Source organism: Rhipicephalus microplus, unplaced genomic scaffold (assembly GCF_043290135.1).
Source record: "Rhipicephalus microplus isolate Deutch F79 unplaced genomic scaffold, USDA_Rmic scaffold_48, whole genome shotgun sequence".
Lineage (NCBI taxonomy): Eukaryota > Metazoa > Arthropoda > Arachnida > Ixodida > Ixodidae > Rhipicephalus > Rhipicephalus microplus.
The window spans coordinates 101,638-119,730 of NW_027464621.1; the positions used below are offsets into that span (position 1 = coordinate 101,638).

At 47.8% G+C, this 18,093-nt stretch overlaps 1 protein-coding gene across 5 annotated transcripts in view; it reads left to right on the forward strand.

Annotated features, from left to right (window-relative positions):
- Positions 1–18,093, forward strand: part of SPoCk (secretory pathway calcium atpase) — a 147,395-nt gene that overhangs the window by 93,355 nt on the left and 35,947 nt on the right. For all 5 annotated transcript variants that reach the window (XR_012889277.1, XR_005110564.2, XM_037428731.2 and 2 more), the window contains exons 19-21: positions 3,718–3,786; positions 3,915–4,031; positions 14,330–14,477. Coding sequence is in view for 3 of the 5 variants with exons in the window: in XM_037428731.2 (XP_037284628.1) it covers positions 3,718–3,786; positions 3,915–4,031; positions 14,330–14,477 (334 nt within the window). In the remaining 2 variants the exon portion in view is untranslated. The remainder of the gene's footprint in view (positions 1–3,717; positions 3,787–3,914; positions 4,032–14,329; positions 14,478–18,093) is intronic.

Genomic DNA, 18,093 nt, shown 5'->3' on the forward strand with positions numbered 1-18,093 from the left:
GCTGAGCACCATGCGAAACGGTTAACGTGTCGGCAATGGCGCTGCTCAATACGTCCGGCCTAGTAGTCTGCGGCAAAGAGGCACAGGTTACTTCGGCGACTTCGTGTTTGGCGGAAGGACCAGTGGCATGTCAACAATTGCAAAAGAGTCGAGACTGTAAACCGATGTTGTAGGCCTGTGTGCTCAGATTTGGGTGCACGTTAAAGCACCCCAGGTGGTCTAAATTTCCGGAGCCCTCCACTACGGCGTCTCTCATAATCACATAGTGGTTTTGGGACGTTAAACCTTACATATCAATCAATCAATCAATCGAGACTGTAAACCGACCCGACACACTCACCCCGAAGTAGTGTTACAGGACATGACAAGAGGTTCGAGATGAGCAGTCTGCTGACGCCGTCATAAAGATCTAGAAGGGCATAAGGTTGCGGTGAACACTTGCAGCGAACGAAAAGGGCAGATGGCGTGAAAAGGGCACTCGACTCGGCGAGGGAGTTGCAATACACTATGGTAAGGGCAAAAGAGTGCGGCTGTATATGACGTCTTCAGCAACAAATAGTTTGTCCCCGGTTTCAAGAGCATCATTTAACGGAGCGTTGTCAAACACTTCAAATTCCACCTCAGCGCGAGAGCAGTCGATGACGGCCTTATTAGCGGAGAGAAAGTCCCAACACAAAGTGAGGTCATGGGAGCAGGAATCCAACACTTGTAACTCGACGACATAGATGAGGCCATCAATTGCGATGCGAGCAGTTCAGGCAGCGGCCGGCGTGACGTGCTCTGCGCTGGCTGTACGAAGTGATATACTTGCTATTGGCGTCATAACTTTTTTGAGCAAGCGGCAGAGTCTGGCACTGATCACGGAAACTGCGGCACTAGTGTCGACTAGAGCGAGTGCAGCGACGCCATCCACATATACGTCGAGAACATTCGTTAGGGAAGAGGGAGGCCTTGGTCTTTTCGCGGGCGACGCAGTTCCTGCCTCTGTAACTGCGGCAATCAGTTTTTCTACTCTGGCGATGAAGGACGACGACGCATCGGCGATTGCGAGCGACGTCGAGGCGATGGCGAGCGGCAGTTAACAGGAGGGCGGTGGTTGGCGTACGATGACATCTGGTCAGGGGGCTGAGAGCTTGTGAACGAAGGGCGCGGTGGCACATATGGGGCAGTTTCGAAGCTCTGGTGGTAGCTCTGGTGGTAGACAGAGACGCGTCGACGGCAGTATCGCGCTATATGGCCAGGTAGGCCACAAGTAAAGCATATTGGCCGATTGTCGAGTGTACGCCATTGTCCACTACTCTGGACGGACCTAGGCTGAGCGAACCGAGGAGTGGGTCGCGGTGGCATGGCTGTTGGTATTGACGTAAATGTCTGAAGAGGTGGTCGAGGGGCCACTTCAGCATAGCTTAGAGGTGCATTTATCTGGGCACAGGCAACAGGGGTCAGCAGCGGTGAAGTGCCACGGCCAGAGGGAAGAGCCGTGCAAACTTGCTCCTGGATGGCCTGGTGAATGTTCGCTGGCAGAGGTGACGGCCATTGGCCGGCTGTTGATAGCAGCGATAGCTGACGAGCGACCTAAGCACGAACAAACTCCTTGATCTGCGATAGCAGGAACTCAAGGTCAGAGGTGGTGGTTAGGCTTGAAAGTGTGTCATCCGGGATGGTAGGGTGTCGCGTGAGAAGACGCTGTCGTCGGAGCTCGTCAAAACTCTGACACAACTCGATGAGCTCAGAGACAGTGACAGAGTTTTTCGAGAGCAGCATTTGAAAGGCATGGTGGAAATGCCTTTCATGATATATCGCACCTTGTCAGTTTCCGCCATCGACAGGTCGACAAGCCGGCAGAAGTCTAGGATGTCCTCGATGTAGCTAGTGAATGTCTCACCATTTTGTTGGGACCAGCTTTATAGACGTTCTGCGCGAAGTTTGCGCACACCAGGGCGTCCAAAAACATTTGTGATGCTGGCTTTGAAGGTCGCCCAAGTGGGGATATCCGCCTCATGGTTTCTGTACCATAGCTTGGAAACATCCGTTAAATAAAACATCATGGTACCAAGCTTCACAGGATCGTCCCATTTGTTAGTAGCACTGGCTCGTTCATAAAATTTCAGCCAATCTTCAACGTCTTTCTCGTCGGTGCCGCTGAAGATGTCGGGTTCTCGCAAAAGCTGGGCACCGGGACAGCCCCTGCGTGGCGAAGCCGGTGGGGGTGTGAAGACAGCGTCATCAGGCATGACGGACGGCAGCTTTCGGCTACGCAGTTCCAGGACTGGGGAAGACCGCAGCACTCTCCACCAAAATATAATGTAAATGCTAGGTCAAAAGTGGTAGCAGCGTTGGTACAGAACAGCATGAGCAGGCCGAGTATAGGGTCGCAGCAGCAACCAGGCAGCCTTAGCTCGCGTGTCGCGCCAACGTGTTGATGTCGCTGCAGTAGTGGACATTCCTCCTCACTACAAAATAAATAAATAAAATAAATATCACCAATTCACTTGGACCACCATTTTTATTTCTGAAACTTAAAATATCACCAATTAGCTTAAACCACAATTTTCATCTGTGAAACTTCTTAGTTTATTCTGAAAGGCTTCTCTAGCTGACAGCCAGCAGCAGTAGTTTTTATTAGTGCACCTAACATATCAGCCCATTGCCATGTGTGAATATTTGCACATTTTCTGCTATATTACAACCACAGATGTTGCAGTGGCTCTTATTTTCTTGGCATAAAGTTTTAAAACTTACTGAATAGCTTTTTTTTTTTGTACCTCTCTCAGCTCGTGTACATAACTCAAATTTCAACTTTTTATTTGACTAATTATTTTACACTTTAACCTTGTGTATTCTATTTTTCAATTTTTTATCATTATTACCTCATCTTAACACGAATGAACTTACGCTTAAAGGGACACTAAAAGCAAATAACAATTTATGTCAGAGTGAAAGCCCAATGCACAATGTTTAAAATGACAATATTATCAACAGCAGTGCCCTATTTACCGAGAAATTAAGCTAAAATGCACGAGAACGAACACATGCACCACGAGGACGACATTTGCAAAATGATCCCGATGACGTCAGAGTTTACCGCTTACAATTAATCACTATTAGTCAAACTAGCTGCAATAAAAAAAAAGAACCTTCAGTGCATCAAGAGATGTAATAAAATGCTTCTTGTTTGTTTCTGTTTGTTTTATAAAAAAAAAAAAGAACCATCAGACTTTACTATGGGGAATGGCGCGAGTGGTTCAAAAGTTAAATTTTTGTCTGGTTGAACGGGATAGGTCGTGCCTTCTAGGAGAACCCAGTTGAACCAAGCGATCTCAGACGCCATGGTAGGATATTGTTCAATGGCTGTTATTGCTGCTGTGGCTCCCCCTACTTTCGCTCTGCTGCTACTAGTGTCAGCGGCCATGCAGTAAAGCCGGGCAATGTTGTGCACGGCAACAGTGACGTGAGACATACAATTGTCAGGCAGGGAATTCGAAGTGCACTCACACAATGCAGACCACTAAAACATGATTTTATTTCAAAGTAAGCATTTTCTTGGCCCAAAAGCAGCACTACAAGGTTTCTGGACCGCTATTTCAGCAATAAACATTCACTTAATATTTGCCTTCAGTGTCACCTAAAGACAATACAGTCTTCGTACTCTTCAAGAGAGACTTACTTGTGGCAGGCATTATATACAAATCTGTTACCTTCTTATTTTTTCTTCAGGGCGGCAATTGAAGAAGGAAAAGGAATATTTTACAACATCAGGAATTTTGTGACATTCCAGTTGAGCACGTATGTCTAAACTCACTTGGTTTCATTTTTTTTTCACTATTGTTTATTATTTCTGCTGTGAAGTACTGTACATTTGTAATTTTTGTCTGCCCCTAAAATGTCCTCTCTCTCTTTTTTTCTTCCACCAGGAGCATTGCTGCTCTTTCTCTAATTGCGTTGTCCACATTAATGAAGATTCCCAACCCTCTGAATGCGATGCAAATTCTTTGGATAAACATCATCATGGATGGACCACCAGCGCAAAGGTTGTGTTATGTCTGCTTTTCTTAATGTATATTTATGGTTTAAAACCAACCACTTTTCTGTAGTTGTATTAGTTTATTTAGTAGTCATATTTGCTACATTGTTTTTTAGCCTTCAAATTACCTATTGTTATATAACATGCCTGGATAAGTTTATGAACAGAGACTTGTCTTTTTTGCTTTTTTTTATTCTATAACACAAGTCTTGTAAGTGAAAAAAGGAAAAAAAAAAATACCAATGTCAAACAGAACTTAAGAAGTCTGGAGAGGCCTTGCCGAGAAGACTTAAATGCTTAGCAGCCGATCGCCTCTACAACCAAAGCAGTAGTAAGGCTCATGCACTTTTCTATGTTCCCCGAATGCGAGTTCACTGGCCATCCACTTCATGACATCTGTGTGGAGTGTGCTCCCATTGATGCAGGCTTGTGTGCATCTGGTTTTGAGCAGGAGGTGCTCTGGACTTCAAAAGCTGTATTCGCCTATAACTATGACAAATTTTCATAGCCCCATATTAGCATAATGTGTTGGATAGAGCATTTATCATGACAAGTGCAGTGACGGACTATTGTACTAGCAGTCATTAGAGGCTTATTTGGCTGAATCTTGCATATACCTCAGACATAGTAACTAATAGCACAGTGGGAAAGTAAGTGCTTCTCTTCTCTCCTCACTGCATACACTATTATACTATTATACCTTGTAAATGTTTTCTTGGCTTATGTTAAGTGACACCTATTTTAGTGGAAGCAACATTGCAGTGTCAGCTGAATATGGGGAATCAGATTTTTGGAGCTAAAGCTTTTTTGTTTCATTATTCTTAGCTAATCAAAATTCACAATGACAGTTTGGTTCCTCTTTTTTTACTCTCTAGCAAAAAAAAAAATGTGGCTTTGATCTGGAGTTACCATATGCAGAACTATTGGAGTCTGTTCCTCTTCCAAATCTGCTATTAGTAAGCATCCTGCGATTGGTTAATAAAGATAAGCTACTTCTAAATCTCTATCTTTGTTGTGATTAGCGCTGTGTGATTAGCGAAAAAATTTCTGGCTGCACCAACCACATCTGTTATTCACACACAATCTCACCGAACTACGAAAGCTGAACATATCCAAGTGACATGTCAAGTTTTGCTCTGCATTACTATGCAGAGCAAAACTTTTTTTTTAATAGCCAGAAAGTGCTCCATTTTAAAAGAGATAGCAAATGTCTGCCCAGAGAGGCATAAATTTTTCATTTTATCTGGAGGAAGGGGTGAAGATGGCCATGTTCCCATACTCTAAAAAGTATGTTAACGGAACATCCAGGGCCAGTCGCATGTGGGATAGTCACGTCACCAGTCGACATAATTGCACAGCGCAAGACTACGAGTAATTACAGCGTAACTACTCATAGTCTTGCGCTGTGCAAACATTTTGATTCCCAATCACCAACTAGTCCAAGCGTCTTTCATATCACGTCACCTGAGCATAAATGCCGCGTATGATGCCTTTGATAGAGCGGCAAATCGCGGTAAACTGTTGTTCTGGCAGTAGTGGTGCTCACAAAATAGTGAGAACCACAGAGCAGCACGGTGTGACACTGGCAAACAACTGACACTGGCAAAATAGCAATACTCAGATTCTTTGATTTTGGGATATCCAGCACCCAAATCTTTTCACCCAGCATGTTGCTTTTGACATGTAAGCCATTCCTTGCTGCGCTTGCCACCGTGGCAAAAATCCTCAGCAAAAGCAAAATATTTGGGGGGCGGGGGGGGCGGGGGGGGGATATCAACTTATAAAACAACCCGGACTTATTTTAGTTGAATATATCTTAAGGCGCGAACTGCTGGAGCAAGGAGTGTAGTCGAACACAGCGATAACTTTTCTCTATACACCGACTCAGCAACTGGGACATTCGTGCCACTCATTTTTTGAAGCTCAAGTCTTACTGAAAATTTAGGCCCAAACCATCACTAAGTTTGCAACTCTCAATATTGATCTACTTGCTGCAGTAGTGTAGCAGTTATGGTTCTTGACCACAGACCCGATGGTCGCAAAGTAGAATCCTTGCTGGCCGCATTCTAATGGGACCTAAATTCTAGAGGCCAGTGTGTTTAGATTTAGGTGCATGTTAAAGAGCACCATATAGCCAAATTTTCGAAGCCCTCCAGTACGGCACCTGTCACAATCATATCATAGTGTTACCGGTAACTTATTTAATAAATTAAATACGATGCACCATGTTCAGCGAACAAGATGGCGACAGTTCATCAACAACCAGCCACCAACGTCGACTTTCTCTTTCTTGCAGCCAGGCTGTGCCGGCTGTTGTGTATCATAACCCCCCGGCGGTAGAAGCACCGTCTCGGTGCTTGAGCAACTCGTATGCGGTAGAAGGAGGGTGATAAGGCTTGAGTCGAACTATGTGCACGCTGTCACTCGAAGGTGACGATGATGACGTTAAATCGGCTGGAACGATCTCGTATGTAATGTCAGTCATCTGGCGAACGACGCGGTATGGTCCAGTGTAGCGTGACAGCAGTTTTTCAGAAAGCCCTACACGCCGAGTGGGGGACCAGAGGAGGACAAGGGAACCCGGTGAAAAGTGCACGTTTCGATGATGGGAATCGTAGAGCTGTCTTTGGTGCTCCTGTGAGGCCTGCAGGCGGCTGCGGGAGAGTTGGCGTGCGTGGTCGGCTCGCGCGATGGCTTCGCTGGCATACTCAGTGACCGAGGGCAGCAAGGTGTCAAATGGTAGGGCGGGTTCTTGGCCGTATAGAGGATAGAATGGTGAATAGCCGGCAGTGTCGTGACGTGACGAATTATATACGAACGTCACAAATGGCAAATGAACGTCCCAGTCCTGGTGGTCGGGCACTGCATATTTAGAAAGCATGTCGGTTATGGTGCGGTTGAGGCGCTCCGTAAGACCGTTCGTTTGCGGATGGTACGAAGTGGCAAACTTGTGCTTGGCAGAGCAAGAGCGCAGGATTTCATCAACGACAGCTGATAGGAAGGTCCGGCCCCGGTCAGTGAGAAGTTGGCGTGGAGCTCCGTGTACTAAAATAATATCATATACCAGAAAGTCCGCTACATCGGTTGCGCAACTCGTCGGAAATGCTCATGTGATAGCGTACCGTGTCTCATAGTCAGTGGCGACAGCGATTTATTTGTTGCCTGAGCTGGAGGTCAGGAATGGGCCAAGCAGGCCGAGGCCAACGCGAAAAAAAGGTTCAATGGGAATGTCGATCAACTGAAGGAATCCAGCTGGTAGAGAAGATGGCTTTTTGCGGCGCTGGCAGGGCTCACAAGCGGCGACGTAGCGTCGAACAGAGCGGGCAAGACCAGGCCAAAAGAAACGACATTGTACACGGTCGTATGTGCGAGAGACGCCCAAGTGGCCCGCCAAAGGAGCGTCATGAAGCTGGTTGAGAACAGTGGCACAAAGATGTGCTGGTATGGCGGGGAGGAAGTCATGGCCATATGGATCGAGGTTACGGTGATACAGGATGCCGTCTTTTACCAGGAACATTTGTAGAGATGTGTCGCGAGGCATTGACTCAAGCTTGTCAATGATGGTTCGCAGGGAAACATCCCGGCACTGTTCGTGGCCAAGGTTGAGTAGCTGCGTCAGAGACAGAAGGTCGGGAAAGGTGTCAGTATGGGCAGCCTCTTCCACAGGGTAGCGTGATAAACAATCAGCATCTTGATGTGACCGCCCTGTTTTGTACGTTACGGTGAACGTGTATTCTTGTAATTATAGGGACCAACGAGCGAGGCGTCCTTGAGCGAGGCCAGCCAGCAGAGCGCGTGATGGTCGGTGACTACCCGGAATGGACGCCCGTATAAGTATGGGCGAAACTTGGCGACTGCCCACACAAGAGCGAGACACTCACACTTCGTGATTGAATAGTTGCGCTCGGCTGTAGATAGCAGTCGGCTTGCATATGCTATAACACGGTCATGTCCGCGTTGGTGTTGCAATAGCATTGCCCCGATGCCATGCCTGCTAGCATCAGTTCGAACCTCGGTTGGAGCTGATGGATCGAAATGAGCTAAAATTGGCGGTGTTGTAAGGAGCGTCGTGAGCTGGGAAAAAGATGAGGCTTGATCAGCGCCCCAGAAAAACGGGGCGTCCTTCTTCAGGAGGTTTGTGAGTGGACGTGCAATGATGGCGAAGTCCTTAACAAACCGTCGATAGTAGGAGCACAAGCCCACAAAACTGCGAACGTCCTTTGTTGACTTTGCAACAGGAAAGTCCGTGACGGCGCGAATTTTCTCGGGATCCAGGCGGAATCCTGCGGCATCGACGGTGTGGCCAAGTACGGTTATTTGACGACGAGCAAAGTGGCATTTCGACGAGTTCAGTTGAAGTCCAGCTCGACTAAAAACTTCAAAAATCGACGATAAACGCTTGAGATGGGAGTCGAATGTGGGCAAAAAAACGATAACGTCGTCTAAATAACATAAGCAGGTTGACCATATAAACCCTTGGAGCAATGAGTCCATCATTCTTTGGAATGTGGCCGGCGCATTACAGAGATCAAAGGGCATAACTTTGAAGTGATAAAGCCCGTCAGGAGTGACAAATGCGGTCTTCTCACAGTCCATCTCGTCCACAGCGATCTGCCAATAGCCAGATCGAAGGTCGATAGTGGAAAAATACGTAGCACCGTAAAGGAAGTCTAAGGCATCGTCGATTCTAGGCAACGGGTAAGCATCTTTCTTTGTAATTTTGTTGAGATGCCTATAATCTACACAAAAGCACTATGTTCCATCCTTCTTTCTGATCAGGACGACAGGAGAAGCTCAGCGGCTACAAGAGGGCTCGATTATGTCTTTTGCAAGCATCTTTTCGACTTCCTGTTGTGTGACTGTGCGCTCGGACGCGGAAACACGGTATGGACATCGGTGAATGAGACTCGCGTCACCAGTATTGATGCGATGAGTAACAACACTCGTTCGGCTTAAACTCGTGCTGGCGAAGTTGAAAATGTCACTATAGGACTCCAGGACGTGACGAAGGGCTTCCGCATGATCAGGAGCGAGGTCTGATGGTACCATGTGGTCAACGTTGACGCCCGATGGACGTGATAGAGTTGGTTCATGGTCCGAGGTGCAACAATCATCCACTCTGAAGGGTTCAACCATATGGTCTTGTAGAGCAGTAATTTCGGCCAGGGAGATACCTTGTGGAAGAATTTGGGCAGTGAGGGCAAATTTGACAATAGGAAGGCATGTGCGGTTTTCAACGATTGTCAAAATGGTGTGCGGAACAGCGATGCCATGCGTAAGCATCACAGCATGAATTGGGGCCACCATGTAATCGCCGTCAGGTACAGGTGGTGTAGAGAAGAGGTCGATATGTGTGACACAGTTAGGCGGAAGGCGTGCGAAATCAATGCAGCAAAGGCGACTTTGGGGTGGGTTGTTCAGATCAGAAACTAGATGCATTTCAAGGTCAAGACAGCCGGCTGAATCATCTATAAGGGCCGAGTGAGCGGTTAGAAAATCCATGCCTAGAATTACTTCATGAGGGCAATTTTCTATAACGGTGAAAAGAACAGCAGTGCTTCTATTGGCGATAGTCACACGAGCAGAGCACATGCCAATAATCGCGGCAGTTCCCCCGTCGGCGACTCGAACAGCTCGGTTCAAGGCGGGTGTGATAACTTTCTTTAGGCGGGGACGAAGAGCAGCACTCATTATAGACACATGCGCGCCGGTATTGATCAACGCGCGCACAGGTGCATTGTCTAAAATAAAGTTTAACAGATTCCGGGTGGTCGGTAATGTTACACGAGGATTTCTTGCAGAGGTCGTCGTCAATGCAGCTTCACCTCCAGAAGCTGCACTGCCTAGTGTTCCGGTCGGGGGCGCTGCGAATAGGTCGGAGAGGCAGGACGGCGTTGTGGGGGCGAACGAGATTGACTGCGAGCAGGGGATGGTGAGCGGGCGTAGCGAGGTCTCATCAGAGGTGCGGCAGAATCAGAAGATGTGGTCGGCATAAGGAATCAAAATGAAATGTCGAGGACGACTGGTGGACAGAAGTGGCCTGGGTAGGAGGCCCATTGTGTGCCGGCGGAGCCCAGTGATTGCGGCAGTGGCGAGCAATATGACCGACACGTCGGCAGTTGAAGCATATGGGCTTGTCGTCCAGTGTACGCCATTCAGACAAATTGCGCTGTCGAGAGTAGTTAGAACCAAATCGAGGAGCGGAGGGGCGACGATAAAAAGGCTCGGCAGAGTAGACTGGTTGAATGGGGTGTAGGCCGACGTTCAATAATTCTTGATGAACGACGGCTTGTATCAGTAAGATAGTGGTCGGTGGAGGATTAGGCGTTGGAAATGGAGTAGCTACTGGTTGGGCTGCCTCGACCTCACGACGTATGATGCGGGTGAGGTTGTCACATCGGGGAACTGGGCGGACGGCATCATCACAAGAGAAAGTAGCGGCTGTGTTCGGCAGACGCGTGATGCCGTGGGTGACGCGGCGGGCTTTAGCCTGTTCTAGACGGCGGCATTCTGTCGAGATCGTGTCGATGCTCGTGACATTATTAAAAACCAGCAGGTTGAAAGCATCGTCGGCAATCCCTTTGAGGACGTGATTAACTTTTTCTTCTTCTGACATGCGCTGGTCGACCTTGCTACAAAGCGCCAAGACGTCAAGAATGTATGAGACGTACGATTCAGTAGACGTCTGGGCGCGAGTGACGAGAGTCTTCTTGGCAGTGAGCTGACGACCAGATGAATCGCCGAAGAGATCACGGATCTTTGATTTGAAAAGATCTCAGCTTGTGATTTCGGCTTTGTTGGTTTCGAACCATGTCCGCGGCGTGCCTTCGAGGTAGAACACAACATTGGCGAGCATGAGCGTGGGATCCCAGCGGTGGGTAGCACCGACTCGCTCGTACCGGTGCAGCCAGGAGTCAACATCGATGGTACCGTCAGCGGAGAAAGTTCCAGGATCCCGCAGGGGTGGCAGGGTGACGTAGGTTGTCGACACGGATCGAGAGATCGGTGGGGATGAGGCAGTGGCAGTGGAAGTAGTCGAATAGTCCCCGGTGTTGCGACCGCTGCGCGTCTCCATCGAGGTACGGGAGTCGTCCACCTCCACCAATAATGTTACGGGTAACTTATTTAATAAATTGAATACGATGCACCGTGCTCGGCGAACAAGATGGCGACAGTTCATCAACAACCAGCCACCAACGTCGTCTTTCTCTTTCTTGCAGCCAGGCTGTGCTGGCTGTTGTGTATTAATAGTTTTGGGACATAAAACCCCAACAATCATTATTATCAGTATTCACCTGAAGCAACAGGGTTTCTGCCTTTTTCTTTGAAACAGCACCACATGCTGGCAGCTATTTGGTAATCATGGCTTTCAGCCATATGGAAGTAGCTTCCTCAAGATTGGGAGGTCACCTTGGCTGACATTTTTTTTTGTCGGGATCAAGTTGGCTTTTCAGCGGCTTTGCAACATCTGCTAGCACCAGCCACTTTGCATTTATTTGCGTTTTAATTGCGACTTTTTTTTTCATCGTCATTTTGCTGTAATTTTCTCACTGGAATTTGTCGAAGAAGGTAGTGTCGACACCATCAGTAGCAACTAGCCATGAAACCAAGAATCTGTTGCTGAGGTGCCAATGAAAACAGCGCACCTGACCACATACAACACCTTAGGTGATTGATGAGATCAGCTGATGATTCGCATTCAACGCTGAGTCGAGGCTGCAGAAAAATGAAATAGCAGGTTCCCGAAACAGCCTAGTAAAGACGGGTGCGCAGGACTGCTCATCTAGCACACACACATATTCTCGTTCATTTTGCCACTGTGCTATGTTATACAGCGCTTATGGACTCGATAGATGATGCTTAGTTGATGCTTGCTTGTTCAGGTTTAAAAAATGGCTGGCTGTACATAGCTAAAGAAGCGTGAGCTGCACAGTAAGGGGTCAGCAAGGAATGCGATAGCAACAAATTGTAATGTTATATGAAGTGAACCTGACAACAAACTCCTTTCCATCCGATCTCGCATACCTGTACAAAATGCTTGTGTAAGAGTCCACGCAAGGCCAGCAACATTTTTCGCGCAGTCTCTTCGCAAAGGCAGCACAGCCTGTTGTAGTGCGTTAGAACCGCCTGCTTATGGCTGCCGAGCTAGCCCACGCACCAGCGATCACGACCATGCCCTTAGAAGCAAAGTTCACGGCTGCCACTTGAGCGACATCCCTTCCTTCTCGCATCTTTTCATGCTCATTCAAGTTGGAAGTGTTGTTTCCTCTGAACTTTGACTGGAGGCTTCCCAAGCGGGGTACTGTTATCCCATGCTGCCTCCAAGTGACGGTCTCAGTTCATTTAATTCTTGCATCAGCGGCGTTTGTCACCCTCGCTCACGTGCTTTTACCTGCGGGTAAAGCACACGATGCGCGGGGGTACGTGACGAGTTTGGGCTTAATACGGGTCATGACAGCGACAACCAAAACCCATTGGTAGTCTACTCATATTTTTTGTCTCATTAATAAGGCTATTGCATCAATTTGGCTTGGTGTGGGAAAAGTGCGGCATTGGACAAATGTTGCGCGACAAGTGCCGTGAAATGGGGCTATATGCGATCTTGACATTCACTCTGACTGCTCTAAACTTGTTTTAAAATGCCTTTCCGGCTGCCCCAAGCCTGCTACAAAAGGCACTTTTGCCGGCTCTCAGGACTGCTCCCAAATACGTGTACACTGTTCCATCCCTGTAGATGCAATAGGCTGATATCTGCATCAATAGCTCACCTAAATTTACCAGAATCTGCACTGGCAAAATGAAGTCGCAGATGCTGGTAATATATAGCCCCGCCGTGGTGGTCTAGTGGCTAAGGTACTCGGCTGCTGACCCGCAGGTCGCGGGTTCGAATCCCGGCTGCGGCGGCTGCATTTCCGATGGAGGCGGAAATGTTGTAGGCCCGTGTGCTCAGATTTGGGTGCACGTTAAAGAACCCCAGGTGGTCGAAATTTCCGGAGCCCTTTACTACGGCGTCTCTCATAATCATATGGTGGTTTTGGGACGTTAAACCCCACATATCAATCAATGATGGTAATATATAGATTGAAAGCTTTAAAACTGGTTATCTTTATATTCAACTTTTTTTTTTCCAGGAAGAATTTTAAAAATCATAGCAATACACTGAAGTTTTATTTCTTTCTTGATTGTGGCTTTTTTTTTCAGGATTTTGGTTCGGTTTTCTTTCAATATTTTCTTAACAGTGATATCATGCTTTGTTACCTAAATAATACATAATGTTGTTTTCCCAGTGTAATTGATGAGACACGCTGTAAGTACCGCTCTACTGTAACTCTATTATATTTTAATCTTACCTTCTACGGTGGTTCAGCAGCTGTAAACTTACACTGTCAAACACAAGGACAGGGGTATGAGTACAAGCTATGCTAGCTTCATTATGGTTGAGTAGAAAAATACCTATGTATCATGCCTTGGGTGCATGTGAAAAAAAACACAGGATATAAAATCACTACAGTTTTGAAGCAAGGGTGAGGCAACGAATGCAGTAGCAACAAATTGTAATGTTAGATGAAGTAAGGCTAGCAGCTAACTCTTTTGGATCCAATCTCTCGTAACTCTCCATATAACGCTGGTGTATGGGGATGTGGCCGCTCTAGGAAGAGAACTGGTTTTCGCTCAGTCTGTCATGTCAATACAGTGAGAGTACTGCACATAAAAGGATGTACGAGCTGTTTGCTGATGTCTACTGAAATAGTGCACCAGCGCTCGCCACCATGGCTTTTCGATCGAAGTTCGTAGTTGCTGCTCAAGCAACACGCCCACCCTTTCCTCCCCTGGCACCCCTTTGTGCTCCTTCGCTTGACAGAAGGCTGGTGGGACGTTTTCTTTCTGCACAAGGAGCAATCGACGGCAGGCTTCTCATATGGGGGAATGTTATTGCATGCTCCTACCATGCAGCGAAGATGGCCAGCTTGTTTGATTTCTGCTTCAGTCGAGTTCATTGCCAGCGCTCACAAGCTTTTACTCAGGTATAATTTACCATATGCAGAGTGACGTTATCGAATTGAATTTCATAATGATTGTGACAGCAATGGTTGAAATCCGTCATGAGTGCTCAAGTGATTACTATCGCTATAAAGCAAATTAGAGCCACCCCTGAGAATGACTTTAGAAACCTGTAAGTTACTGTAGTGCAAATATACTCAAATTGTAATTGTGGGCCAAAAAGAACTGTCGGTACTTATTCATATAAATAATAATTGTGCCTCTTCTGTGTGTCGGACAACTCACTTCACATTTTTCCTGCAGTCTTGGTGTTGAGCCTGTGGACCATGATGTGTTGAAGCAACCTCCTCGCAACACCAAGCAGCCTATGATCACAAGAGATCTGATATTCAATGTGGTCTTGTCCTCGCTCATCATCATTCTTGGAACCTTGTTTATCTTCCGGAAAGAGGTAAAGCCTCGCATTGAACATCACTTTTGTTTCCAGTGTGCTACTCACATTTCATCTCTCGCTTAATCCCTATATACTACAGTCAATGTCGGGATTTTCCTAACTTCTTAAGTAGTGTGAAAGAGAGTAAACTTTATTTGCGACCAGGCGCGCATTATCTTCGCCCTGAGGTAGGTGACTTCCTCATTCCAGGTAGCCATGGCTAGCTGCCGATGCAATAGTTGCAAAACAAAACAAAAAGGAGGCCGTATGTATATATATATATGTTTTGCTGCGACAGGTTCGCCACGTTCAAGTAGCCCGCCACAATCATCGTGGCACTAGCACCAGCAAGACCCGGTTCGGCTGGCATGCGCCACGCGTTCGTGCGCTCCAACAACGAGGAAGAGGAAGATAGTTGGATCTGTGCCACTCGGTTACTCGAACTTGACGACCATAGTCTTTAGAATCGTGGGCACAAGTTCGCCTTAATAAAAACGCTTGTTTTTTTAACCTGTCGGCCTCAGGATCGCTACATTTCTGGTGGAGGCGCTGGGTTATGAATCGAAGCCCCGCGAGCTCAAGACAGCGTAGCCCCGACGACCAGCGTATCAACCCCGTGGAAGTGACTCCTGTACACCAGAGGGCAAGTCGCCGTCTTCGAGGTGACTCACCTGAGTTCGGTCCTCTTCACTTCACACCAAGGGGAATTCAAACGATGGATGCCACCACTATTACTAGCCAGGTAACCACGGCACAAGTGTTCACTAGCCAACCGCACCAGCCGCCAGTATTCCACGGCGACTTGTACGAGGATGTTGAAGATTGGTTGGACCTGTTCGAGAGAGTGGCCAGCTTGAATGGATAGGACGAAAGAGAGAAGCTCCATCACGTATACTTCGCCCTGGAAGACTTCGCAAAGACATGGTTTGAGAATCATGAAACCTCGTTGTCTACCTGGGAGGTATTTCGACGACAAGCGGTGGCTACGTTCGCAAACATAGACCGGAAAGAAAAGGCGGAGGCTGCTCTTGCTCTTCAATCGCGGAACCAGCTCACGAACGAGAGTGCTCCTATGTACATTGAGAACATGGTCTGTCTGTTCAAGCGTGCGGATTACAACATGGCTGAGGATAAGAAGGTGCGCCATCTAATGCGCGGAGTGAAGCAAGAGCTGTTCGCTGTTCTCCTCCGCAACCCTCCGAGCACAGTTGCTGAGTTTTACTCGGAAGCGACGGCCATCGAAAAAACACTGGAACAGCGGGCTCGGTAGTACAACCGGAATCTTAACTGCGCATCTGCACAGGTATTCTCCGGAGGCGTGCGAAACGACGTTGAAGCCCTGCGAGAGCTCATTAGATCAGTTATTAGAGAAGAACCGAGCAGACTGCAAATGCCCCAGGCTTCAACTGCACTATCTGTTACGGACGTTGTGCGTGACGAACTGAGGCAAGTGATACGTGAGCCAGAGCGTGAGCTGCAGCCGGTTCGACCTATCCGAACATACTCTGAGGTTGTCGGACAACCCATGGTACACAGCAATGCAGCAGTTGCGATGGCAACGACTCCTCTCCCACCTGCGGCACGCAGCGCACCTCGTCCACGGGAACCAACAGCTACCTATCTGCCCCCGGGAGCGCGTAGCACATATCACTATGTGGAGCATAGGCCCAGGAAAAGTGACGTCTGGCGTGATCACGAGCGCAGGCCTCTGTGTTTTCATTGTGGGGAAGTGGGTCATCTGTACAGATTCTGTCCTTACCGACAGGCTGGATTAAGAGGCTTCCCGTCGTATGCACCGTGCCCCCAAAACGGCAAACGACCAGCGGAGATTGAGCTTGTCCACGCGCCAAAACTCGCCACCTCTACGCCAACACCGGTCACGGTCACCATCGCCTATGCGCTACCAGTCATCCAACCCACGCACACCTTCAAGGCAGCCTGGTCATCGCTCTCCAAGTCCACACCCGGAAAACTGAAGCAAGCGACCTGTGGAGGTGAGGCTGCTGATAACGTCAGTTACGAAGATCCTCCAATTTGGTTTGAGGGTGATGACGGTGTATTTCCGGTAGATGGGTGCAGCAACGAAAATGTTACTTCAGATTTGCGGTTGAGAATGCAAGGATGGGAGCTGATTACCTTAGTCGACACCGGTGCTGATTATTCAGTGATAAGTCACAAGATGGTGAAAAAGCTAAACAAAGTTGTGACACAGTGGAGTGGATCGCAGATACGCACGGCAGGCGGTCACATTATTACGCCCCGTGGCAGATGCACTGCAAGTCTTGAAATACGGGGCTTTATTTGCGTGGCCAATTTCATTGGGCTGCCAGAATGTTCAAGGGAACTCATTATAGGAATGGTTTTTTTACGAGCTAATGGCGCCGTAATTAACCTGCGTAGGTCCAGCGTGTCGTTTTCAACTGAACGAGCTATACCTGTGGAGGAATCTGAGGAACGACGCCTAACTGCTCTACGCGTTGTTCATGATGACGTAACTGTGCCGCCACGCTGCAGTATAATGGTGCTCGTAGAAAATGACGCATTGTACAACCGCGAAGGCATAGCGGATACAAATGTAGGGCTGTTTTTGAACAAAGGTGTCTGCCTAGCTAGGGGTCTTGTTCACTTGACGAATGGCCGTGCAGATGTCCTACTCACAAATTTCTCCAGTGAGCTTCAACACATCGCTCAAGGCATGGCTATTGTCTATTTACACGACTTCTGTATGGCGACTGAACTATGCAGGTTAACGACATCAACCACTCGACCAGTGGCCTGCAACATCGACACATCCGTGACCGTCAATCAGAGCCTTCCGGACAGTCAAAAGAAACAGATTTACGCCTTGGTGAAAGAATTCTCTGATTGCTTTTCAAGTGCCTCGAAGGTCCAGCGCACGTCAGTCACGAAGCAAAATTTTAACGCAAGACGACACGAGGCCTATATGCCAGCATCCATATTGGGTGTCACAGAAAGAACGGGAAATTATCAAGAAGCAAGTGGAGGAGATGCTATCGGATGATCTCATCCAGCCTTCGAATAGTCCATGGGCGTCCCCCGTAGTGCTCGTTAAGAAGAAAGACAACACACTTAAATTCTGTGTCGACTACAGAAAACTGAACAGTGTAACTAAACGAGATGTCTACCCCTTGCCACGTATCGACGATACACTAGATCGGTTGCGATCCCCAAAGTTTTTCTCCTTCTCAGATCTGAAAAGCGGATATTGGCAAATAGAGGTCGACGAGCGGGACCGTGAAAAAACAGCATTCGTAATACCAGATGGCCTCTACGAATTCAAAGTGCTTCCATTCGGCCTCTGTTCCGCACCAGCGACGTTCCAGCGAATGATGGACACTGTCCTCGCCGGATTGAAATGGCAGTCATGCCTAGTGTATTTGGATGACGTGGTGGTATTCTCTGCAACGTTTGACAAACATCTAGAGCAACTACGCACAGTATTGGAAGCCATCCGGTCAGCAAAATTGACAATCAAACCCGAAAAATGCCACTTCGGCTTCGAAGAGCTGCGATTCCTTGGACATGTCATTAGTTTCGATGGTGTCGGTTCTGATCCCGAAAAGACAGCCGATGTTCGGAGGTTCCCTACACCCAGAGACAAAAACTCAGTGCG